The sequence below is a fragment of the Dipodomys merriami genome, unplaced genomic scaffold (genome assembly GCF_024711535.1).
Source record: "Dipodomys merriami isolate MVZ:Mamm:240054 unplaced genomic scaffold, mDipMer1.0.p SCAF_14, whole genome shotgun sequence".
Lineage (NCBI taxonomy): Eukaryota > Metazoa > Chordata > Mammalia > Rodentia > Heteromyidae > Dipodomys > Dipodomys merriami.
In genome coordinates, this window is record NW_027202715.1 from 18,525,036 (window position 1) to 18,549,954 (window position 24,919).

General features: G+C 43.8%; 1 protein-coding gene and 3 pseudogenes across 1 annotated transcript; 1 reads left to right on the top strand and 3 right to left on the bottom strand.

The window, feature by feature from the left end:
* Positions 1–3,929: 3,929 nt before the first annotated feature.
* LOC138825858 (M-phase inducer phosphatase 1 pseudogene) lies at positions 3,930–11,910 on the bottom strand (annotated as a pseudogene).
* Position 11,911: 1 nt separating this feature from the next.
* Positions 11,912–14,756, top strand: LOC138825859 (SNW domain-containing protein 1 pseudogene; annotated as a pseudogene).
* Positions 14,757–16,309: 1,553 nt separating this feature from the next.
* Positions 16,310–18,340, bottom strand: LOC138825860 (crooked neck-like protein 1). The gene has a single exon (XM_070020501.1). It carries the CDS (start codon positions 18,338–18,340, stop codon positions 16,310–16,312), a length of 2,031 nt encoding a protein of 676 aa, XP_069876602.1.
* Positions 18,341–22,010: 3,670 nt separating this feature from the next.
* LOC138825861 (SNW domain-containing protein 1 pseudogene) lies at positions 22,011–23,396 on the bottom strand (annotated as a pseudogene).
* Positions 23,397–24,919: the final 1,523 nt, after the last annotated feature.

The following is a 24,919-nucleotide window of genomic DNA, read 5'->3' on the forward strand; positions in this document are numbered from 1 at the left end:
AGAGAGGCTTAAAATGGAATGGATTAAAGTATTCCTTGAAATGAACTCAGTGGCATACTGATGCAAAATGATGAACCCTAGTTGGATGTTATTTCTGTTAAGATGTTTCCTTGAATTACCACTCTGGTCTTAGATTGTAAGACGTTCTTCAAAACTTTTCACTGACATACCTGCATACCTATGCAGAAGAGTTTGATACTTATATGCATTGTATCATATATGAATACTATCTCAAATAGTTTACAGTTCTTTGTGTAAGAACACTAGAAATATCCTCCTAGATTTTTGAAATATTCAATATATAATAGTCTCTCTCCTGGGCATCAAACACTAGAATTTATCCATTCTATTGAGCTGGTACTTTTTGGCCAGTCTTCCTTATCTTATCTTCCCAGCCTCTGACTACTGTTCTCCCAAGGTGAGATGCTTCAACATGGAGACCATAGATTATTGTTCTATCCTTCAGCACTGAACTATTCCAGTTTTGCATATTGCTATAAGTGATAGGATTTGATTATGGCTGAGTAGTATTCCACTGTGTATGCAAACTCTATCCATTTATCAATTGATGCCTAGGGTGAATCTATATCTTGTGAGTTCTTCAAATTTCTTTGAGTAATGCTGCAGTAACACAGCAATGCAGACAGGACTTTGATCTCTGCTACATAATCAGTAGTGGATCCCATGGTAATTGTGTCTTTGAATTTATTATTTTTTTGCCTGACCTTGGGAAGTCCTCCAGGCAGTCCTAGGGACTCTCCCTGAGCTGCTTTTGCTCAAAGCTAGCACTGTACCACTTTGTACCACAGTACCACTTCTGCCTTTTTCTGTTTATATGATAATGAGGAATGGAACCCAGGGTTTCACTCATACTAGGCAAACACTTTACCACTAAACTGCATTCCTAGCTCATGTCTATAACTTTTAAGCATACTTCCATACAGTTTTCCTTAAGGGATGTACTAATGTACCAATACTATATAATGTTCTTCAAAACCTTTAAACTTAAGCACTCTTCTAACTGGGGAGGGGTGATACCTATTGAGGGTTTTGGAGTTACATAATCCTAATTGGCAATATTTTTTCATAGGCCTACTAGGTAATTTGCAGATCTCTTGAACTATCTATTCAGGTCTTTTGTCCACTTGCAATTTTATATTCTCCTGATAATGAATGTATAATTTCTGCATCTTATGCCCTCATCAGCTTGTTTATACATGTCTTCTTCCACTCTCTAGGGTTTTTCTTTTTTTATTTGAGAACATACTGTACAGAGGGGTTACAATTACATCTAGGGTTTTTTTATTTTTATTTTTATTTTTTGTGAACATACTGTACAGAGGGGTTACAATTACATGGGCAAGATAATGAGTACATTTCTTATCAAGCATTGCAGCCTCCTCCTTTGTTTACCCTTCACATCCCTTCCCAGCCTTCCCCCAACCCCACCCCACACAATCCTCCCCCCCCCTAAGGTTTTTATGCTGTTTCATTTGCCATGCATAAAAGTTTTAATTTGATGGAGCCGCATTCATTTGTTTTTGCTTGAGAGATCCTACTTTTCAATATCCTTGCTCAGACCTATGATATGGAATATTCCCTGAGGTCTAATTCAGAAAATTCATAATGCTCCTAAATGCTCACACAATTCCAGAAATGGAAAATTCTACTTGGCCATAGGTGACAGGTTGTAGTCAAAAGCAAGGCATACCAACTGTACAAGTGAGTTCAGGTGTGTGTAAGGTACACATACACAAAATATAGCAATTTCATCTTTCCCTCTTTAAATTTGGTCATTTCCAATACATCCCCATGATCTGACATCCAAAACATTTCTGACCTAAGGAATTTGGAGAAGGGTGACTCACCCTGTAGGAGTCTCATTGTTTTGGGTCCAATGTTTGGAATTTGCTTGGAAGTCTTATATTTTGAGTTGATTTCATGTTATGAGTTAGAGGTCTAATTTCCAAGAATGACTATCGAGTTTTCCCAGCCTGATTTATTGATGAAGATCTTCTCTCTGTTGTGTTCCTTGGGCTTCTGAAAATCAGTTGCCTATAAATACTGGTTTGTTTCTGGTGTCTGTGCTGTTCTGCTGTTCTTCTGCCAGCCCCTTGCTGTTTGGGTTCCAATAGCTTTGTAGTATATTCTGAGGTCAAACATAGCTCTAGCTTTATACTTTTTCCTCAAGATTGCTCTGGTCATGGTGAGGCCCTCTCTGGTTCCATTAGATTATAAGTGATCATAATGACCTCAATTTTAACTTGAATTACTTCTGCAAAGACTCAGTCTTTAAAGACATTTCCATGGGTACAGTTGGTTAGGATTTCAAATGTTTTTTGAGGAAGATTTCCACACTTGAAATGACAATTTCCATCTTAAGCCCACTGTGAGCTAAATATAAGTAACTCAGCCCTGCATTCACAGGTATAGCAAGATTATGGAGTTTCTAACATTCTAGCAAATATCCACACTAAAGGTCAGTGAACTGATCTTGAGTGTAGCTTGGTTCTGTGGTATTTCTCCTATATAAATTGTGTGGCCTGATTTTCATGGGTCAGATGACATAGCCTAAGAAACTGGACATGGACTATGTTCATGAAACCTCCGTGGGCAGAGCTTGTTTGGCAGTAAGGCCTTGGTGACCTCAGTGGATGACTTTGTGGTGACCTCAGTGGTGACCTTGGTGAATCAGACCCCTTGGCTATGTTCAGGAGATTGGACTTGAATTGGAAAGATCCCAAGAAAGCTAAGCCATGGAGGACGGATGCTTCCTGACTCTTAAGAATGGGACTCCACGGGGAAGGGAAGTGAAGGGTAAACAAAGGAGGAGGCTGCAATGCTTTGTAAGAAATGTATGCATTATCCTGCCCATGTAATTGTAGCCCCTCTGTACAGTATGTTCTCAAATAAAATAAAATACAATTTAAAAAAAAAAAAAAAAAGAATAGGACTCCAAGGGAAACAGGATAAAAAAAATTCAGCAGAGGGCCCATCAGCTGTACTGGATATTGATGAAAGTGAGCTAAGCAACTCAAGGGCAGGGATGGGAAGGAGAGAATGAAAGAGAAAGAGGGAAGAGCTTACACTAAGCAAAAGGAAAGCAATATACATATCAACATATCAACTGATTTGGAAGAAATAGTTATATTGTCAAAGTCTGTAGTGTTCATAAGTTTTATAGACCATGAAAATGTCAGTTCTTGGAAGTGGTGCTGTGGCTCAAGCAGTAGAGCACTCACCATGAGCTGTAAGAGCTGAGGGATAGTGCCCAAGGACAGAGTTCAAGCCCCAGGACTGACAAAAAGAAAAAAAAACTGTCAGTTCTCCTTGTAAAGTTTACAGTGTTTGTGACTAAGTATCACAATCTCACAATACTGTGAAATTTATGAAATCACTTAATCTCAATAATGACATTTTTTTAAAAACCTAAAAACAAAAAAATTGGACTCCAGGAACCTGTCTGGCCCCTTAGCAGTTGGTCAGGAGGTGAAGCTTAAGGCATTATGATGAAAAATACTGACTCTGGCAGGCTCCTTCAGAACTCTCTAGGCTTGAGATCCTAATGTGCTTGGACACATAACTTTTCAGTTATTCACCTGTTCAGACAGTCAGGAGCAAAGACAGAGCTACAACAAAGATGGCATACTACCTATGAGTGTCTTAACATGTAGGTAAGACTTGAGACTAAAGATTTCTGGCTGGGCGGCAGGCTAGTTTCCTGGATCTGGGTACACCAGTCCTGGATCTCTGTTGTCTGCTCCCTACAGATGGCAGCCACAATCTGGCTTGCGTCAAGTAAGGGATATTTCTGGACCTAGTTTCTTCTGTGTTTGCTGTTGTTATGTTTTCTCTCTGGTGTACATGCCCATCACTAAACATAACCAGATATTGGAAGTAGAAATCTTCCCTGAGACCTTTCTTGTGACCTAGCCTAAAAGGGAAAGAAGACACCAGATGGCTGTTAAGGTAGCTTGCCATCTCCCAAAGACGGTTGTCACTACAAACACAGGAAGTCTGTGATGTAACATTTAGCCACTTTTCTCATTTACCTCACTTTATTGTCTTCACGCACCTCTGAGTGGTGCATTCATATGACAAATATGGAAACATACTTGGTTCTATTTTTGAACTTTATTCTTCCAGGATTGCAGTAACTTTGCTCTTTTCAGAAAAGAGCACAGGAGATAAATTGTATCCTCTTCTGTCCTCCAGAGCATCCCATTTACATTGAGTATCCTTTCAAACAAGGCTCAAAGCAGAGGCGCACATGCCTTCCATATCAGATCAGATGCCTACTTGGATCTGAACCTGTTTGTTGACGAGCCATAGTGGAAGTTATCCATGAGACTACTGAGACAAGAGCAGCACTGTCCCAATGTCATAATCTCTGTCTAATCCATTTCTATGCAAGGTCTATTCTTCAGTGATCTCAAGATTATCTTTGACTAGATGGAGAGCCTGGAAGCTCTCCACAGGTACTCCTTGGTGCTAGATAACTCCTGAAATTTGATGAACTTTGAGGCAGGCATCTTTTTTGTGGTTTGGTGTGGCAGAGCCTGGAGATGAGTCTGAAGCTGGGGGCTGGGACCAGCACCCATTCTAGGGTCTCAGCAGCCCACTATGGAGGGATGTGTCATGCTGAGACCTTGCTAAGCCAGGGTAAAGTCCATGGAGAAGATGCATCTAAGGATGAAGTGAAACCTTTTTTTCTTGTGGATGACTCAGTTATATTCCTGGCCTTCAAGTTGCTTTTCTACCTGCTATGGTAGGTATATCTGTATGTCAGCCATCTCATTGCTTGGGCCTCTGGAAATTTGGTCTGCAAGGTTCCTGTTTGGTGTAAAATGTGATCTCTCCCTCATACAAGGTGCTTCCTTCCCTGGACTTGGGCAGCACATATACCTTGTATGTGGCAGGTGGTATATACATTATGTGACTGTCGGAGGTCGGGGTCTAACCCTTTCTTAGATCTTTATTCTTACAGGTATAGCCTAAACCTGTTGTTGTCCTTCTATACCCTTCAAGTTTTATGCTATTATTTATCTCCTTCAATATCCAGGTATGGCAAGAAATATAATATATTGCTCATGGTGGCAAGTTGTATGGCCATCTCTAGGGGAACCATGAGGGCTACAGCATCTCCATCTATTCTGGGATGCAGCTTTGCACCCTGTTGGATTATCTTGCACAACTATCTCTCCCTGCAAGTATAAGCCTTGTGCTCCCTCCTGGGTGCTCTGTTACCCTGCTTGTGTCCTACTCGGCTTTCCTCATTCTGAAGCACTTCTCCTGTCCATGGCCCCTGCTGCCCTGTGCATTGTGCCTGTTAGGCTACTTCTGCCCGGTTTTCTTAAGTTTTGGAGAGGGTTGGAGATGCTTCTGTCTTGGTACTGTCTCTTGATAAGTCACATGCTGCTTCTATGATGTGGCTTTGTTGGCGAGGTCAATACAACTGTCATTGGTCTGGCCTCCAGAGGGCCTCCTAGCAGCAGCTCCCCAGTGGTATCCAATGGAATTCTTTGCACTCTCCTGGCTTAGCCTCTTAGGCTTAGCATATTCTTCTAAGGCCCTGTTGGCTTTAACTTCCCATTGCTCCTGAGTCCACTTCCCTGTTATATCTGCATAAGTGGCAGGAAATTCTCATGCTTTCTCTTTCTCCAGGCATGTGGGCTTTCTCCCTGTGATTGCTGAGAACAATCATGTCCCAGAATCTTCTGGTGATATCCACAATCTTTGTAATAGATGAGCATTAAGACATTATGGGTGTTTGTAAGTTTTGGGGACTATTTATATAATCTGCCAGCTATTCATCAGCTAAAAGATTGATAGCCAAAAATTTTCCTCCCATTCTCTGTGTTGTCTCTTGATTCTGACAATTGTCTGTGTGTGTGTGTCAGATTTCCCCTAGCAGTTTCAGGTCTTTACCATAAGATCTGTGATCTATTTTGAATAGCTTGTCAGGGTGAGAAGAGACGGCTCTACTTTCAGTCTTCTACAAGTTGCGATCCAGCTTTCCCAGCACCACTGTTTTTTTAAAAATATTGTCAAGGTGATATATAGAAGGGTTACAGTTACATAAGTAAGGTAAAAAGTACATTTCTTGTTGAACTTCTTACCCCTTCCCTCGCTTTTCTCCTACTCTCCCTATCTCCCCAATCCCCCCTCAAGTTGCATCTTGTCTTGTGTATGTCACTGTTGCATTGGTTCCCCCCTTATCCTTTGTCGCATGACTCTGTTGTTCACTTCTCTTTCCAATTCAAATAAATATATATACAATCCAGGGTACCAAAATCAAATAGAGTGACAACAGGGGATGGATATACCATAGGGAGAAGAACAGACAAGACAAACAAGAAATCACATAGTACATTAAAAACAACAAAGAAACCACACTTGTGTCCATATCTTGGAGTTCATTTCCCTTAGCATCATCTTATATGGTCATATGTGCATAGCTTTTTAGCTGTTCTGCCCATCTGATAAGATTACCCTAGACATATACTAATTATTGCCAATAAGGGAAACCATGGACCTGTGATTCTTTTAGGTCTGGATTACTTCATTTATCATATCACCATGTGGTCATAATTAGCTTAACTTTTTAAGGCTTTGTTTACATTTTCATAATTGGAATTGGCCTGTGACTTGCCTATCCAGAACTTTCCATTGCATTGAATCATTCTGTCTCAAAGTGGCAAAGTACAGTTAAGGTTACATTTTCTGCAATGTGTGGAAACAACCAAGCTTGGAAAGAAGGTTTTGTTTTCTAGTCCCTCACGCAGACCCTGTGCAAATTTTTACTAGTCATGGTGGTCTTCCTGTCAGAGAGGTGGTTTAACCAAGTCTGTCTATGGAGCATTTCATCCACCACTCCTATCCCTTTGGAAACTCTCCTGACAATACATGTCTTTTCAAGCATATCTGTTGTGGGAGCAAGCACTTTTCCTACAGAACAGCAGAGTCTGTGGCACTGTGGCTCAAGTGGTAAAGCATTAGCCTTGAGCTGAAGAGCTGAGGGACAGGACCCAGGCCCAGAATTCAAGCCCCATGACTGTCCAAAAAAAAAAAGAACAGAGGAGGCTATATAGGGATCATTTCTAAGAGCTCACATCTGACTGCTATGTAGCAGGTCCCCACTGACAGGGCTTCAGACTTGGACATGGCAGGGATGGAAAGGTAGGCCTTTTTAGATGAATGAGGCTGAGAGTTTAGCAAACTTAATGGTCAGATGGGACTTAAAGGCCTAGTTCTTGGGAGATAACATCTCAGGATGTTCTTGTAGCTTCAAAAACGTATACAACATCAGCCTGGAGAATCTGAGACTATCCTGACACTAGCTTTAAGCTCTGAGGTGGGGAGAGAACCTGTACCTTGGAGGTGTAGAGAGAGAGATTTTCCTGCTGGATTAGGCAGGCTCAGCAACCTGAAAGCCTAAACCCTGACATTATTGACAAACCTGTTTCCTAAGGAGGAACTTGCATCTGATCAATATACAACATTGCTGGCCCCAAAGGTAGCATTTGAGGTGAAAGGAAAAGCAACCACCATGATAGATTACCTTTAGCCATTTGGCATGGCCCATGGGGGCTGTTCCCCAAAGGGTCAGGCCAAATGCTTTTCATGGGTAACATGCAGTGATTGTGAACAGGAGTCCTACCATTCAGTGACACTGTCTGTGCCTTCTCTCTTTGGTCTAGAATTCTAAAAGGAAACCCTTGACTACTCAGCTATTGAGAATTGTCTTCATTAGAAAGTATGCATCATTAAGTATCAGTGATCTGGTAGAGCTGCTTCTAGCCTTGGTTTAGCCAGATAGCCATTGTTATAAGGCTTTTGCATTTATTCAAGAACTGTCCAGAAGATGAGAAAAGTCAACCAGAGTTGATGCCTACTTGAATTAGTGCCTGTGTTTGCCTTACCAGAGACAAAGGTGTTGATCACTCTTCTGACTTGTCATTAGACTCCTGCTTGGCTAGCCTTTGTTCCCATGGCCTACACAGGTGGCTCAGGATCCTACCTGCTCCATGGACAATGTCTGGGATTCTATTGTTGGAGAGTGAGGCTAGATGCAGGGGCCTGAAAATCGGTGGTTGTTGTTCATCCTGTGGCCCAAGGGACAGCAGCTTCCAGGAGAGCAGGAAGCTGGGGTACATGTGTGAGCATCACTAAAGGACCTTGTTGATTCTGGACAAAGACAACTTTGAGATTAGGATGCCAGTGTTGGGACAGTGTCAGGAAGCAGACAAGAACCCAAGTCCAGCTCCAGCAGTGTGTGCCCGTGTCCTGCCGGAACTCTTCCTTAAAATCTGTCTTATACCTCAAGTGGAGACAGAAACAGGACATAGCATGCAGTATGTAGTCTTCCTTTTACCTAAGTGCCCAGCCATGCTGTGTATCTGTATATGGAGACTTAATCTTGGTCCCCTGATCTGCTTTGTGCTTTTTCTCCATGGAATTTTTTTTATATTCCCTATTTCCAGGATATTGTACTCATTTGCCTGAGTTTTTAATGTGTTTCTATAGGCTGTTTTTCTGTGACTTCTTTCCCTACATCTGACGTGATCTTCTACTTCAGGATACGTCAGTAACCAATTCATTGAACTGGCTGAACTGGCGTTAGCCATCTTAGGACAGAAATGGCCTGGGACTACTGAGATACTAGGACCACTTCTTATCCATCCACAATTGAGTGTGTTATCTGGTGATATTTTCAGGGAGAACTTGGATCACTACCATCATTGCCATCATCTTCTTGGCTACTCAGATACTCTTTCTATTCCTCCTCGTGGGCATTTTCCTTTTTTTTAATACACTAGAAAGCAACATTGTACAAATGCTGTGACTAGTAGGAAACAGATCCACAATTTTCAGTGAATTTTTTTTTCGATCCTGGGGTTGAACTCTGGGTTTGGGCTCTATTTGTGCACTCTTCAGCTCAAGGCGAGGGCTCTACCGCTTGAGACACAGCACCACTTTCAGTTTTCTAGTGACTTATTGGAGATAAGAATCTCAGAGTTTCCTGCCAGGGCTGGCTTTGAACCATGATCCTCAGATCTCAGCCTCCTGAGTAGCTAGGATTACAGTCGTGAGCCACTTGTGCCCAGCTTCAGTGAATTTTTATAAACAATTGTGCAGTGAAACAAATGTTTTGTAACAAGATTTAAAACTTAAAATCAGAAATGTTCACTTTCCAATAACAGCACACACACCCAAGAACAACCTGTACAAGCTGTATAATAAATTGTGTCCCTACCCTCTGGCTTTGAGCACATTGAAAATTTAAAATTTCTCAAGTCTGAGAGGAAACACATAAAAGCTTCTATGAATCTTTTTTCCCCAAAAGGAGTTTTTTAGGAAAATACTATTGACTATGCATTGATATTTTTTCTCTATGGTCCCTTTGGAGGAATTTGTCAGAGACACAGACTGGTATAGAATCTCAGGGACCCTCTAGATTATGTGACCCTCCAGGACTAATTCCAGCCAAGCTCTTCTGCCACTTTGTGCTTCCCTGTGGAGATTCCTCTTGAGATTGTTCTGTTCCCTTCATTGCTGACCAAATGCTGGAGGCACACTGGGAAGGAGAGGCAAACAGCCCTCACCCACTGCCAATATTTGTAGCTCTTCTCATAACCATGGGTGCTGTCCAGAGACTTGCCATGCCCGATGGGGCCTCACATCGTTCTTCAGATTCTCTCCATCAAGAAAGTCCATGAAGCCATCATCCTCATCAGACAAACTGGCTGTCACAGGTGACTGGAGTGTGAAAAGTGGAACAAAATTCCCTCGCTCACATCTCTTTCTTGTGAAGAAAGCATCCGAGCTTGGGCTGAGTTCTGCCTCTGTGAGAAGTCAACTTTACCCTCGTCTAGTCCATGGGCATACAGGCAACCATGAGATGCAGGTGTTATGAGATTCTTAAACTCAAATGCTTCTTTTCCCTTTTTTTCATCCTGGTCAATGAGCTGAAAAATATCATGTTCCAGAGAATCGGAATGGCTCCTATTCCAAGGTCCAAGGTCCAGGGTCTGTCCAAGGTCCAGGAAAATCCAGACAGAAATCTGCATCAGTGGATTCAGAAGAGCCGGTTTCCTGAAGACTGCTGTTGTTTTACACCTCCAGTGGCTGCTCACACTCAATTCTCAGCTCATGCAACTGGTACATCCTGATCACCAGGTTGGTGACAGGGAACATTTCCCCAGTAGCAGATATGCCCACCAAGGCCTGGGCCAAGGAGTATAACACGGGTTGAGGAGGATTGCTGGCAAAAATCTGCCGTCCTACAATCCTCCGGATTACAGAGCTGAACCCTTGCCCCTCAGCCCCAGGCAATTTTTTGCTATTCCCTATTTCCACGCTATTGCACTCATGACCTGGGTGTGTGTTTTAGTTCTTTGGAAAAACAGGATTTATATATTATTTTCTTGTCAAAATCTTTGCAGGTGCAGACAAAGAAGTGTTAAAGTATTCACCAGCAGTTAAGGAAATAAACCACTTAAACAGAACAATGTCTGTACTTATATCTGTATAAAAATAAGATAAATTTTTACAGAATTCACACTCCAGTTCTTAGAGCAATAAACAATACACAACTATAGTAAAGTACAATCATTCCTGACTATGGTTTCCCATTAGATACTTCCCTTTCTAAAACTTCAATTAGACTTTTTCCTGGTGTACAGCCAAAGCATCTTATGCATATTTCTTGAACTTCCTATTCTGTAGTGCCAAAAAAAGATGAAACCTGTGAGAATGAGTAGGCAGTAAAAACTGGAGCACCCTAGTTGCCAGGTAGATGCACTTGCACGATATGTTCTCTGGTTGGAAGTGAACAAAAATATTGCTCACAAACTATCGTTCATGTAATTCCATCAGGGACTACCTAAGCAGTCTGAATGAGGATTTGATCACGTTCACATTTTAAGACTTGTAAATACATAGCAATGATCATCTGGGGTGCTTGACATGCGCACAGAACCCCAGCTACTTCAGCACCCTCTGCTTCGCCTTGATAACTTGCATTTGCTGTTAATGTTGTTCTGGGCAAAGACCAGAGGGCTTGGAGTCTTTCTTCTTCTTTACTGGTGGAAGTGGTGGAATACACTTATCACATCTCTTATCCTCCTGGGAGCTTCTGAGATTTTGGTGCAAGCTAGACTTGAAGGACCATAGTAAGGAGGTGTCTTCCTAAAGGGCAGGACTCTGGGTTGTCACTGGGTTGTCTTTGCCTAGTAGGACAAATGGTCTAAAAAGAAGTCATTCTAAGTCATGGAATTAGAAGTAGCAACACTATGATTTATCATGAGACTGAGCTGGGCTGGGGAATATACAGGTGGAGCACTTGGAGTGAAAACACGGTACCCTTGAATACTCAAAGTCCTGGCCATGAGAGACTCAGGTAGTTGAACAAGATGGCTGCCCTCAGATGGACCTGCCTCTTTCCCTAGCTACTCTACTGCTTTCTGAAAGGACTCACAGATGAAGTGCTCTAGAGGAAATGATCCCTAGGTGGGATCCATGACTTGAATGTCTTTAAAAAGCTGAACTGATACTGCTGCAACAGTGACCCTGATAAACTTCTTGAACCTGGGAGGCAGCCATCCATCCAAAGGCCAATTGCTGGCATTGGGCTGCTGTGATAGGATGAAGCCACTTGCCTTTAAAAGATTCTTGCTTGGATTTTTACCCTTCTTTGTCTGACAGACACAGTCATTTTTTATAACACTCAGAACTTTCAATGTAACACTTGGTGTCACTGATTCCACATCAGTTCTGCTTGTGATGGAGAAAGTGCCTTCTTTGTACCGGTGAATCCACAGGCTGGTGCCCATGGAACCTTCTGGCATGCAGAGCATCCCAGAAGCAGCTGGCTTTGTAGAACACTGGAAAGGCTTCCAAAGCCTCCATCATGGCACCAAGGGACATTCTGCTGTGGGAGACTGTGGTACTGTCCCTGGGTGAAGCCTGTGTCCTGAGCATTCATATCAGGCAATTGCATTTCCCTCTACCAGGCTGTTCAAGCTCACACACTGCAGGAGGACAATGAACATGGTATCTCCCATGGCAACACCAGAGAACCCACCAAACAAATGACTCCCATCTTTGTGATTGCAGCTTTGCTGGTTCAGAGCTATAGCAGGAAGAATGCTTCTCTCTTCTTGATGTAGAGGCTGTCTGTGGTCTTCTGTAGCTGCAACTTTGTATAGGCAGAGGGAGCTGAGGAATCGAACCTGGGCCTCAGGCATGCAAGGCAAGCACTCTACCACTGAGCCACCTTCCCAGCCCAAACTTGACTTTTCTGAGTGAGCTTTGTTCTCTAGCTCTGAAGCCTTCTGAAGGGCTGTAGGCTATTAAACTCTTTTCTCTTAAACAACATGCAGCCTGTTTCTAATAGGGCCGGGGTGAAACATTTAATCCGCTCTGAAAGCAAGTCCTCTGGCCTTGATTAACCCACCCTCTCATTCTCTACATGTACTGGACACCACCTGTCTACTTAAACCTGTGTGTCCCTGAACTCTCTCTGTAAAACCTGGCTTACCTAGTCAACCTTCATACCTACATATGGGCATGTGTATGCACTTATGTGCTTGTGTGTTCATGGCCATACCTTCCCTTACTTGGTCTGTCACACCTGACTATTCTCAGGAGTTGTCACTGGGATCAGCTCCCAGGCTCTCTCACTTTTTTTTCATTTTATTTGTGAACATGCTCTACAGAGGGGTTACAATTACATGGGCAGGATAATGCATACATTTCTTACCAAGCATTGCAGCCTCCTCCTTTGTTTACCCTTCCCCTCCCTTCCCAGCCTCCCCACTCCCCCCAGCCAAATCCTTCCCCCTTCCCCCCCACCGACATTGTAAAGCTCATTTTTGACATGACAATTTGTACTTCTCATGAATGATCTCTCACTTTTGACCTACAGATGGGCCACCAGGAGTTAGTGCTGCTGTCCTCTGTCCCTTATCCTGTTTCATCACTGGACCACCTTTGCCCCTCTCACTTCGATGTGGAAATGACTGGTCTTTAGCTCCTCAGACCTGGAGGTGAAAAGTGGTCCAGTCAGGTCCTCACCCCTCCCCCTTAACCCTCCTCAGACCAAATCTTTGATCAAACCCCTGTTGGTACCATGGGAACCACTAAGGGCATCAAGTCACCCATTTTAAAGTGGAACAGAACTTTTCATTCTATGCTATACTTTCAACTTCTTGTTCAGCCCCTGCCTCCTAAGACTTCTTTCCATAGACAAATATAAACATTCACAACCAAGGAACTGTTACTGCTGCTTTATACCAGTCGGGATGTCATCTCAGCCTTCTACCCCTAAAAATGAGCCCCCCCCTTGTCAGCAGGAAGTAGCCAGAGAAAATCAGTGGCTCTTTTCAGTTGTCAAAAGTCTAGAATGTTAGGTACGCCCATGACATTGGCCCACTCTCCTCCTCTTCTCTGCTAGAAAGGAAAGCTCAGTAGCCATTCCAGAAATCACCTGTGGGAAACAAGTAATCAATCACATCAAAGTGTCAATCCCCTGATTGAGTTTGCAAGGCCCCGGGCTCTGAGGTCACTTCCTCATCCTCTGAGGTCTTGTGCTTATCTGCCCCAGTCAGGCCTCTTCCTGCCAGAGAGAAGATCCATCAGCTCTGATGTCATTTCCACATCCGCTGTGGACACATCTCCTCCTTGCCCTTCCTATATAATTCCTCTCTCCTGCCTGTGTTCTCACTGTGCATGCATCCAACTCAGGCAGGACATCCGTTTGCTCCTGCTCTTGACTAAATCAACTCTTGCTGAAGAAGATGGCACTCGCCAGCTTTTTACCTGTACCTACTCAGCTATCTCAGAACCAACCTGAGGCAGAAGAGAAGGCAGAATCACATAGTCCATGGCAAATTTCCCTGGCCTCTTCCCATAGAGAAACTTCCCTCATACAGATACCAAAAAGGCTGTTTGTCTCGCTTGCTAGAGGACTTTGATGATGCTTTTCCAGAGATCTATGTGGCCCATTATCCACTGGATAGAGATGACAAAAAAAAAAAAACAGGTCAAATGCACTGGCCATTCAGGTCGACCCTGAAGGAAGAATTCAGTACGATGCAATTGCTCAACGAAGACATTCAAAAGACAAGGTCATTTACAGTAAATATACTGACTGGAGCTGAAGGAGGGTATGAATACCAATGATCCATACCCACAGAGACCCGGCGAAGAAGTTCTCAAGAGCTCATAGCAAAGACATGGGAGCCTTAGACAAGTATGTCCAGGAAAAGGTTGCCACAGCCATGCCAGTTCAAGCAGCTGATAAACTGGCTCCTACTCAATATATGAGATACACACCATCTCAGCAAGGAGTGGCATTTAACTCTGGAGCTTCACAGAGACTAATACAGAGGGTAGAGATGCAGACAGATCCAATGGAACCTCCGAGGTTCCAGATCAACCAGAAGATTCCCCGGGGACCACCTACTCCTCCTGCACCTGTCATGCACTCTCCAAGTCAAAAAATGACTGCCAAGAAGCAACAAGAGTGGCAGATTCCTCCTTGCATTTCCAACTGGAAAAATGAAAAGTGTTATCCAATTCCATTAGACAAGCAACTGGCCGCTAGTGGAAGAGGACTTCAGATGGTACACATCAATGAGAACTTTGCCAAACTGGCTGAAATTCTCTATATTGATGACTGGAAGGCTCTGGACACTGTTGAAAGATGGGCCCAAGTGGAGAGAAAAAGGATTCAGAATGAAAGGGAAACTTAGAGTGATGGCGCAAAAGCCGGGGGAGGAGAGCTGGGATCAAAACCCATGTGGAAAGACTATAGGGAGTCACGCACGTAGGAGGGATGAGATCCAGCAGGAGAGGCAAAAAGAGAGACAGCATGACCATTATCTTTCCTGGGCAGCTGCTGGGAAGGGATCAGAACTGCAGAAAAATGAACAGCAGATATAACTGAAATCACTGACCTCATTGGGGTGTCCCCAATTCTTGCACCTCAAATGAAGTTCAGTATGACCAACAGCTCTTCAACCAATCCAAGGGTATGGACAGTGCATTTGTAGGCAGAGAAGATGAAATGTACAATATGTCACAAGCTAAAAAGAAAATAATACTAACACAGATAATAGCAAAAAGTTTTAAATCCTTTCTTCTGCCTTCCCCTACCATCCATTTAGAAACTAACACACCTCACCAAATCAACAGGAAATGACTTGACAGCTTACTTGGTTTTATGGTCACATCCTACTTTGGTGTGATAACCTTTGTCCCTGTTGTCTATCAAATATCCATAATTTTTCGAAAACAATAACCAAAAATATATTCTTTTAAACATGCTCTATCCATGTTGTCCAGGCTGCTTCAAACTCCCAATCCTCCTACCTGAGTCTCACAAATGCTGGGATTACAAGCAATCACTATCAGAACTTAAATCAAAAATCATTCTTCCTCATGTTTCCATGAGTTGACTGATCTCCCTTGGGATCTGTAGTAGGGTGGAAGTCAGGCGCCTGCAGGGGCTGAAGGGTTACTAGGTCTGGACATCCACATGGCTTGCCAGTGGTGAGCAGAAGCTTTGTTGGTCAGACCTCCTTAATCCAGTCAACCAGGCACAGGAAAAGGTCAGATGTGACATTTCAAGAAACAAGCCTGAGAAGTGCTTACAATGAAGACCTGTGATGGAATTAACATGGTCAACATTGGCAACAGTACTTCACATTCCGTACCTCTAGTTGGGCAGAATTGTTCCTTCTGATCTGCACTATGACATTTTTATAGTAGCTTCTAAATAAATACATACCTACCATAGGACTTGGCAATCTTTCTTGGAATCAAAACAAGTATACTAAAAGTGGATGTCCATCCAAAGTCTGCAATGTGGGTGTTCCTAACAGCTTCAAGTGTCTGAGCCAAATGTCCATCCCCAGTGAGTTGATTAAAAACTATACATGTACTAAGTAATACTATCAAATAAACAACTGTACTTCAATATCTTCCATATGAAAACAAAGAACTACCATTTATACATATATAGGACAACGTTGTCCTGCTCTTCCGAGGGAAGGTTGATAATCGCTAGTCTCCTGACCTCCTTTTTAAGTATCCTCAGTAAGTTTAGAGAAGCTGAACCTCTGGGCCAGGTTGTTGGGTTCTCTAATGTAAGTTTCAATAAATGCAGACCACAACATGCTGCAGATAAGTAAGAGTTTATTTTATTTTATTCCTTCCAACAAGGAAAAATTTTACGAAATTTACAATATTACAAAATTTTACAACATTACAAATAAAAATATAAAACACCAAAATGTGGCAACATTTAGAGAAAGCATCCTGAGTCAGGATTCTGTTCTTTCTTCCAAAGTTTAGCCGTAGCCAGAAGTTTGAGGTTAGCTTGCCTGGCAGCTTCATCTTCTGGAAAGATGTAGTCACAGTATTCTTCCCAGCCTGCATCAGACCCGTCATCAGTCTGAACCTTTCTTCTCTTCTTCACTTTCTCTGGCATGAGTCTGTCTACTCTCTCCTTATCTGATACTGTTCCAAATTCATCCTCAAAGCTTCTCCAAGATTGCAGCAGCATAAGCCTCGCTTCCTTTTCTTCACAGTTCCGCATGATTTTGTTAGCCTCTTCATAAATCTGTCTGCATTTAGACACACTTCCTTCTCCTGCAGACAACTCAAAGTGAGCCAAACTGATCCATACCTTGACATGCTGTGTCCGTTGGAGCAACTGTCGGTAAAGATTTCGTGTTCTCTCAATTTCTCCCTGTTCGAACTCAAAGTCAATGTAGGATTTCCAAAGCACCTCTGGCATGTCTAAGCGAGGCTGGCTGATGGCTAACTCATAGATTGCCCTGGCTCTCTCCACATCACCAAGGATTGTCTCTAATTCTGCAAACTTAATCCAGGAGGTACAATTTTCAGGTGCAAATTCCAACAGCTTTGCATAAAGCTTCCGGCATCTGTCAAATTCTCGAAGCTTCACTTCCAGTTCTATGTAGCCTTTAAATAACTTGCTCTTTGGACACTTGCCTATGGAAGTCCCCAGAGCTCTTCTGGCAGATGATAAATTTCTCTGTCTTATTTCAAATTGTGCATAATAGAGCCACATTTTGGCAAATGTGAACTCTTGATGAGGAATTAATTCCAAAGAGGCTTGATACACCTGCCTTGTCCTCTCAGGATCCTTTGCCTGCAATTCTTCATAGAGTGCATAGTTGATCCAGAGGTAGATGTAACGCTTCCAGTGTCTCTTCTCCTGAATGGGTGGGACATTGGCAATGGCTCTCTCATAAACCTCTCGCACTGTGTCAGCTTCTGCAGTGCTTTCCAGTAAGCGCAAGTAATCAAACCACGCATCATAATTGTGTGGACTGGCCCTCACTTCCTCTTCATACTGGAATCTGCATTTGCTCACAATGATAGCTTCAATACCCCGCCTGTCACCAAACTTCTTCTCAAAGATGGTATAGTTCTTGAAGAGCTCTTGAGCCTCATGTGTTGGGATTCTGTCCAAGGCATACTTGTAGATGACCTGGGCCCTCTCAAATTCTTTCTGGTTTTCCTCAAATTTGGCAAAGGCAACATAGAGGTGTTCATCCATATGTTCCTCTCCGAAGAACTCAACAGCTCTCTCATACACTTTCCGTGCGTGGGCAAAATAACCATGTTTTTCTTCAGAGTGGGCATATTTGATCCAGTTCTTCACCCATGGGTGCACAAGAACAAAGCGTTCGTAAATGGTCCGAGCCCGCTCCACCTCTTTGTATCTCAGCTCAAAGTTAATGTAGGAGTGCCAGGCTTGCTCCTCGGGCTGCCATTCCATCCAGCGCTCAAACACCTGCCGGGCACCGGCCATGTTCCCCAACAGCTCTTCCATGTATGTGTACTTGTACCAGAACTGGCTGACTCGTGGCAGTGCTGTGATGGCACGGTCCCACACATTTCGGGCATGGTTGGCCTGGCGATTCTTCATTTCCATTTCTGCATATTTCAGCCAGAGTGTGATATTTCTATAGTCTACGTCTAAAGCACGCTCGTAGATGGATCGAGCCCTCTGAATTTCCTGGAGCCTTTCTTCCCACTGTGCGTATTTTATCCAGTTGCCAATCACAGTCCGGTTCTTCCTTAAGTTATCTTCAAAGGCCTTCCTTTTCCTCAGCTTGTAGTCATTGAATTCTTCTTCATCTGCGATCCTCTGTTGAGGTGGAGGTGGAAGAAGCTCAAGCTGTCGTTCTTTGGCCTCCCTCAGCAGTTGTTCAGCGGTGATCTGGACGAGAGCTGGAGCTTTGTTTTTGACCTTGGCCAGCTGAGGGATCCGCAGTTTCCCGACTGCGGTGGAGACCGCCATGTCTGCAGGAGATCCTGGGAGATGTCCGCACACACTGGGATCACAGAGAGCTGCCCCACAGAGAGCTCTTGACACTACCAAGCTTCCCAACAACGAAGCGAGTCCATGGGATGAGCTGAGTTACAGGAGGGAGCAAGACCAACCTGCGTGCCGACCTGCACTGGAGGGAGGCTGGCCCAGAGACAAAGCTTAGCACCAGCCAGAGGGCTTATATAGTGCCAGGCGGGGAGGAGGCGTGGCCACAGCGGAGGCGGAAATGACCTCAGAGCTAAGAGAGCCTCTCACTGGTGGAAGCAGGCAGGGCTGGGCGGATGAGGGAGTGACTGGGCTTATCAGGGTGTGACAGGGTGGATAAGGGCGTGGCTGGGCTTAGGGAGACAGGGCTGGGTGGGTGAGGGCGTGACCTCAGAGCCTGGAGCCCTTTGCTGACTCTCATTCAGGAGATGGAATGAGGAGATTACTGCTTTCCAGCAGGAGAATTCTGGAAAGGCTACCATGCTGCCCTCTCCTGGAAAGGAGGAGGAGAGCAGGAGGGGTGTTGGGGGCAGTGTTGTTTCCCAGGGCACTCCTACCATTCCAGCATTTTGGCACTTTTGAAGGAGAGCCTTTTCTCTCTGGCTACTTCCTGCTGACACAGGGGTATCATTCTTTGGAATAGAATGCAGAGATGTCATCCTGATCAGGACAAGGCAGCAGAGATGGTTCCTTGATTGTGAACCTGGATATTCTTCTAGGGAAAGAAGACTTAGGAAACAGTCTGAATAAGAAAGTTGAACGTATACTTTAGAAGGAGAGCTCTGTTTCAATTTAACATGGGTAGCTTGATATCCATAGTGGTTTACATGGTGGCAATAGGCGATTGACCAATATATGGGCTAAGGAGGGGTGGGAACAGGATCTCATTAGAGCTGACAAACTAATCTTACTTTCAGGTGGGAAAATTGATAATCATTACTCTGCTGACCTCCCACTTAAAATGTACTCAGTATATAGAGAGAAGCCAAACCCTCTGGGCCAGGTTGTTGGGCTCCCTTGTGTAAGGTTTGCCGAAAGGAGACCGGTGCCACATGGTTCAGATAGGAAAAACTTTATTATATTGTATTTGGTTCCTTCTACAATGAAGGAATTTTATCCTGCAAGTTGACAAATGAAAATAGAAAAAAGGAAAACGTGGAAACGTTAAAAATAACTTTTCCTATTTTTTTTATTGTGAAAATACATACAAAGGGGTTACAATCATGTGGGCAAAGTAATGAGTACATTTCTTTCTTTTTTTTTTCTTTTTTTTTTGGGGGAGGGGGGTGTTCCGTGCATGGGGCCTGAACTCTGGGCCTGGGCCCTTTCCCTCAGCCCTTCAGCTCAAGGCTAACACTCAGGTGAGCCACAACACCACTTCCACTTTTTTCTTTTTGCTTTTGTGGTGCTGAGGAATCAAACCCAGGGCCTCAGGCATGCAAGGCAAGCACTCTACCACTGAGCCACCTTCCCAGCTCCACGAGTACATTTCTTATCAAGCATTGTTGCCTCCTCCTTTGTTTCCCCTTCCCATCCCTTCCCATCTCCCACCTCCCCACCCCAGCCAAACTTGTAAAGTTCATTTTTCGACATAACAACTTGTATATCTCATTCTTGCAATGGTTCCACCTGTATCCCTATTTAAACGATGTGTTTATTCCCTTCCACAAAATATACCAACATCAAATACAGTGAAAGCAGGGGTTATACCGTGGGGGAGGGACACACAAAGCAACAAAGAAACCATCTTATAACTATGTAAGAAACAACAGCAAGAAAGAAAAAAAAAACATTTGCATACTCATCTTGGCATTCATTTCACCGAACATCAATTTATGTGACCATTTCTACTTGTCTCAGACATATACTAGTTATTGTAAATAAGGGAAACCATGGGACCTATGTTTCTTTGGGCCTGGCTTACTTCACTTAATATAATTTTTTCCAAGTCTTTCCATTTCCTAACAAATGGGGCAATGTCCTTCATTCTGATGGAGGCATAGAATTCCATTGTGTATATGTACCACATTTTCTTCCTTTCTTCTTTTATTGTAAAAGTACCATAGAGAGGGGTTACAATTACATGGGCAAGATAAGGAGTACATTTCTTTTTATTTTATTTTATTTTATTTGTGAACATACTGTACAGAGGGGTTACAATTACATGGGCAGGATAATGCATACATTTCTTACCAAGCATTGCAGCCTCCTCCTTTGTTTACCCTTCACATCCCTTCCCAGTATCCCCCCTCACACCCCCACCCAATCCTTCCCCGCCCCACTCCCCGCACCGACGTTGTAAAGCTCGTTTTCGACATGGCAATTTGTATTTCTTATTGTTGCAACAGGTCCACCTATATCCTTAAACGACTTGTTTTTCCCCATCTCCTCCAGAAGTTATACTGACATCAAATATAGTTAAAGCAGGAGTTATACTCTGGGGGAGGGACATACAAAGCAACAAAGAAATAATCTTATAAATGCGTTAGAAACACATGCATGAAAGAAAAAAAACATTAAAATATATATCTAAGGGTTCATTTTCCTATCATATTATCTGACCTTTTCCGCTTGACTCATACATATACTAGATATTGCAAATAAGGGAAACCATGGGACCTATGTTTCTTTAGACCTGGCTTACTTCACTTAATATAATGTTTTCCAAGTTTTTCCATTTCCTAACAAATGGAGCAATGTCATTCTTTCTGATGGAGGCATAGAATTCCATTGTGTATATATACCACATTTTCTTGATCCATTCATCTACTGAGGGGCATCTGGGTTGGTTCCATATCTTCACTATGGTATATAATGCTGCAATAAACATAGTTGTGCTGGGAGCTTTAGTATGGTCTTTATGGGGAAACACTTGCATAAATGCTCCAGAGGGGGATTGCTGAGTCCTAGGGGAGCTCTATGTGGAGTCTTTTGAGGAACCTCCATTCTGCTTTCCAAAGTGGTTGAACAAGTCTACACTCCCACCAACAATGCAGTAAGGGTCCCTTCTGTCCACATCCTCCAGCATCTGTTGTTATTAGAGTTCTTCATAATAGCCATTCTGACTGGGGTGAGGTGGTATCAGAAGGTTGTTTTGATTTGCATTTCTTTTATGGCTAGAGAGGTTGAGCATTTCTGCCTGTGTCTATTTGCCATCCTTCTTTCCTCTTCAGAGAAGTTTCTCTTTAAGCCTTTAGCCCACTTATTTATCGGGCAGTTGTTTCTTTGGAGATTTGTTTCTGGGGGATTTAATTTTTTGAGTTCCAGGACTATTTTAGATATGAGACCCTTGTCTGTTGCATGGCTAGTGAAGCTCTTCTCCCAATCCGTGGGCTTTCTATTGATCTTGCTACCTAAGTCCGTTGTCATGCAGAAGCTCTGCAATATCATGCAGTCCCATTTGTCCAAGCTTTCTTTGATTTGTTGTGTTTCTGGGTCTCTTTGAAGAAAATTTTGGCCTGTGCCAAGTAGACCTAGGCTTTCTCCTCTTCGATCCTGTAATATTTTCTGAGGGTCTGCTTTGACTCTGAGGTCTTTGAACCATTTGTGGTGTATCCAGATTTGGATTTTACTCTGACCCTTTCCAAAGCATATCCCCATGACTTGCATCACGAGGGTTCTGGACAAAGTTCATTGAGTGGGAAGAGAGAAGTATCTACGGCTTCCTCCTCTTCTTGCCTTCATGCTCATGCTCCTCGGGTCGGCTGCTATATGCAAGTCTTTTGGAGCCACTGTGCTGTTTAGCTTCTTGCAGAAACTTGTCCAAACCAAAAGGATCCTCCTCAAACTGCACTGGCCCTTCTCCTGCAGTCTGCCTATGTTCTGAACCAGAAAACTCTTGAACTAGAAGAAAGCTGTTGGTCTGGATTTTGGTTTTCAGGTCATCACCATCCATGTCCTTGTTCAGATTTGTCCTGGGCCTATAGATGGTCTGGGCCATGTCTTTATCACCTCTCCAGGTGAGATCATAAACGCTGTAATTGTCATCTTCTCCACCTAGAAATCCGCTGTCCATACCTTTGGACTGGTTGAAGAGCCTCTGGTCATACCAAACTTCCTTGGAGGTTCCAGGATTGGGGACACCCAGAGCAATGACTTCAGTGATATCTCGATGTTCCTTCCTCTGCGGTTTCCATCTCTTCTCAGCAGCTGCCCTGGAAAGATGCCGGTTGTGCTGTCTCTCTTTTTGCCTCTCGTGCCGGATCTCCTCCCTCCCACGGGCCTCCCCATCTTCTCTGTCCACACGGGTTTTGATGCCAGCTCTCCTCTTCCTGGCTTTTTGGGCCATCACTCTAAGTTTCTCTTCATGCTTCTCTTTTGCTTTCTGAGCCCTTTTTCTCTCCACTTGGGCCCGTGTTTCCACAGCCTCCCGAGCCTTCCGATCGGCAATGTAGAGAGCTTCGGCGAGTTTGGCAAAGTTCTCATTGATGTGTACCATCTGAAGTCCTCTTGCATCGGCGGCCAGTCGCTTGTCTAAGGGAATTGTATAACCCTTTGCATTTTTCCAGTTGGAGATGCAAGGAGGAATCTTCCACTCTTGCTGCTCCTTGGCAGTCATCTTTTGGCTTGGAGAGTGCATGACAGGTGCAGGAGGAGAAGGTGGTCCCCGGGGAATCTTCTGGTTGATCCGGAACCTCGGAGGCTCCATTGGATCTGTCTGCATCTCTACCATGCGAATGAGCCTCTGTGTAGCTCCAGAGTTCAATGCCACTCCTTGCTGAGATGGTGTGTATCGCAGATACTGAGCAGGAGCCAGTTGATCAGCTGCCCGAACTGGCATGGCTGAGGCAACCTTCTGCTGCACACACTTCTCTAAGGCTACCCTTGTCTTTGCTATGATCTCTTGAATAGCTTCTTCGCCAGGTCTCTGTGGGTCTGGATCACCGGCATTCATGCCCTCCTGTGGCAGCAGGTCAGTATATTTGCTGTAAATGACCTTGTATTTTGACTGACCTTGTCGAGCAACTGCATCGTACCGAATTCTTCCTTCAGGATCGACCTGAATGGCCAGCGCATTGGACCTGGTTTGTTGTCGTCCCATATCCCTGAGTACTTTCCTGTGACCTAATCCCACTGGGAAACAAGACACCAGATATCTATTAAGGTAGCTTGACATCTCCCAAAGCAAGACTTCCTGTGTTGGTAGTGTCAAGTGTGATTTAACATTAGCCTGTTTTCCCAGTTTCCTCAGTGTTGAGAAGTTGACAATAAAGTCTGAAGAATTAGCATTATCCTGTGAGTGTTACCTTCATATGCCAAAAATGGAAACATACTTGATTCTGTTTCTGAACTTTAGACTTCCGGATTGCAGTAACTGTCCTTGTTTTGGACAAGACCAAAGGAGATAAAGGATGGTCTCTTCCTTCCTCCAGAGCATCCATTTCACATTGAGAATCCTTTCAAACAAGGCTCAAAGCAGAGATATGCATGCCTTGCATATCAGATCAGATCCCTACTTGGATGTGATCCTTTCTGTTGACTAGCCAGGGTGGTTGATGTCCACAAGAATGCTCATGGTCTGTTTCAGAGACAAAAGAAACACCTCTTTTCATCACCTGTCATCACCTGTTTTCTAATCCAGTTCTAAGTAAAGCCCATCCTTTAGTGTTCTCAATACTGTCTTTGACTAGATGGAGTGCCTGGAAGCTGTCCGCAGTTCTCCCATGTGTCCTGAAACTTGGTGAAGTTTGAGGCAGGGATCTTGTTTTGTGGTTTGGTGTGGAAGAGCCTGGAGATGAGTCTGAAGCTGATAGCTTGAGACTAGGGCCCATTCCAGGGTCCCTGTGGTCACAGCAGCCCACTATGCAGGGATGTGTCATGCTGAGACCTTGCTAGCCAGGGTAAAGGCCATGGGGACGGTGCATTGAGTATGGAATGAAATATTTTTTTCTTTCCCTAGACAACTCAACTATAATCTTGCCTTTCAAGTTGCTGTTTTACCTGCTATGGTATGTATACCCCATTACTTGGGCTTCTGGAAAGTTGATCTTCAAGGTTCTTGGCTGGTGTAAAACCTGATATCTCTCTCGTGCCTACTACCTCCATCTCTGGCAGCACATATAGCTCCTATGTGGTAGGAATGGCATATTTGGCTTGCTTGAGGTCAGGTTTGAATCTTTCTAAGATCTTTAGTCCTACAGGTGTGTCCTAAATCTCTTGGTACCCTTCAACTCTCTATTATCTATCTCCTTTGCATTCTAGGTGTGAGATAAAATATGCTTGCCTATACTATTCAGTGTCCAGTTTTGTGGTCACCTCTGGAAGGGTCATGAGAGCTAGAATATCTGACCTTCTCTTCTAGGACGCAGCTTTCCACCCTCATAGGTGTCTTCCTGTAGATGTATCTTACACAACTAGCTCTCCCTGCAGGTGTAAGCCTGGTTCTCCCTCCTGGGTGCCCACCCCTGGGTGGGTCATCACCCCAGGCCCAATCCATCTCCCACTTTGGTGGTACAGGGATTGTGCCTGGTATCGTGGGGCGCCCCTCCCTGCTTTGCCAGTGGGTGCAAAGTCAGGGAAGAACCACCTCTAATTCGGGATGGGCTCAGGGAAGTTCAAGGGGGG

Excerpts from the sequence above, each read along its gene's own strand:
- LOC138825860 (XM_070020501.1), bottom strand. The coding sequence starts at position 18,340 with ATGGCGGTCTCCACCGCAGTCGGGAAACTGCGGATCCCTCAGCTGGCC.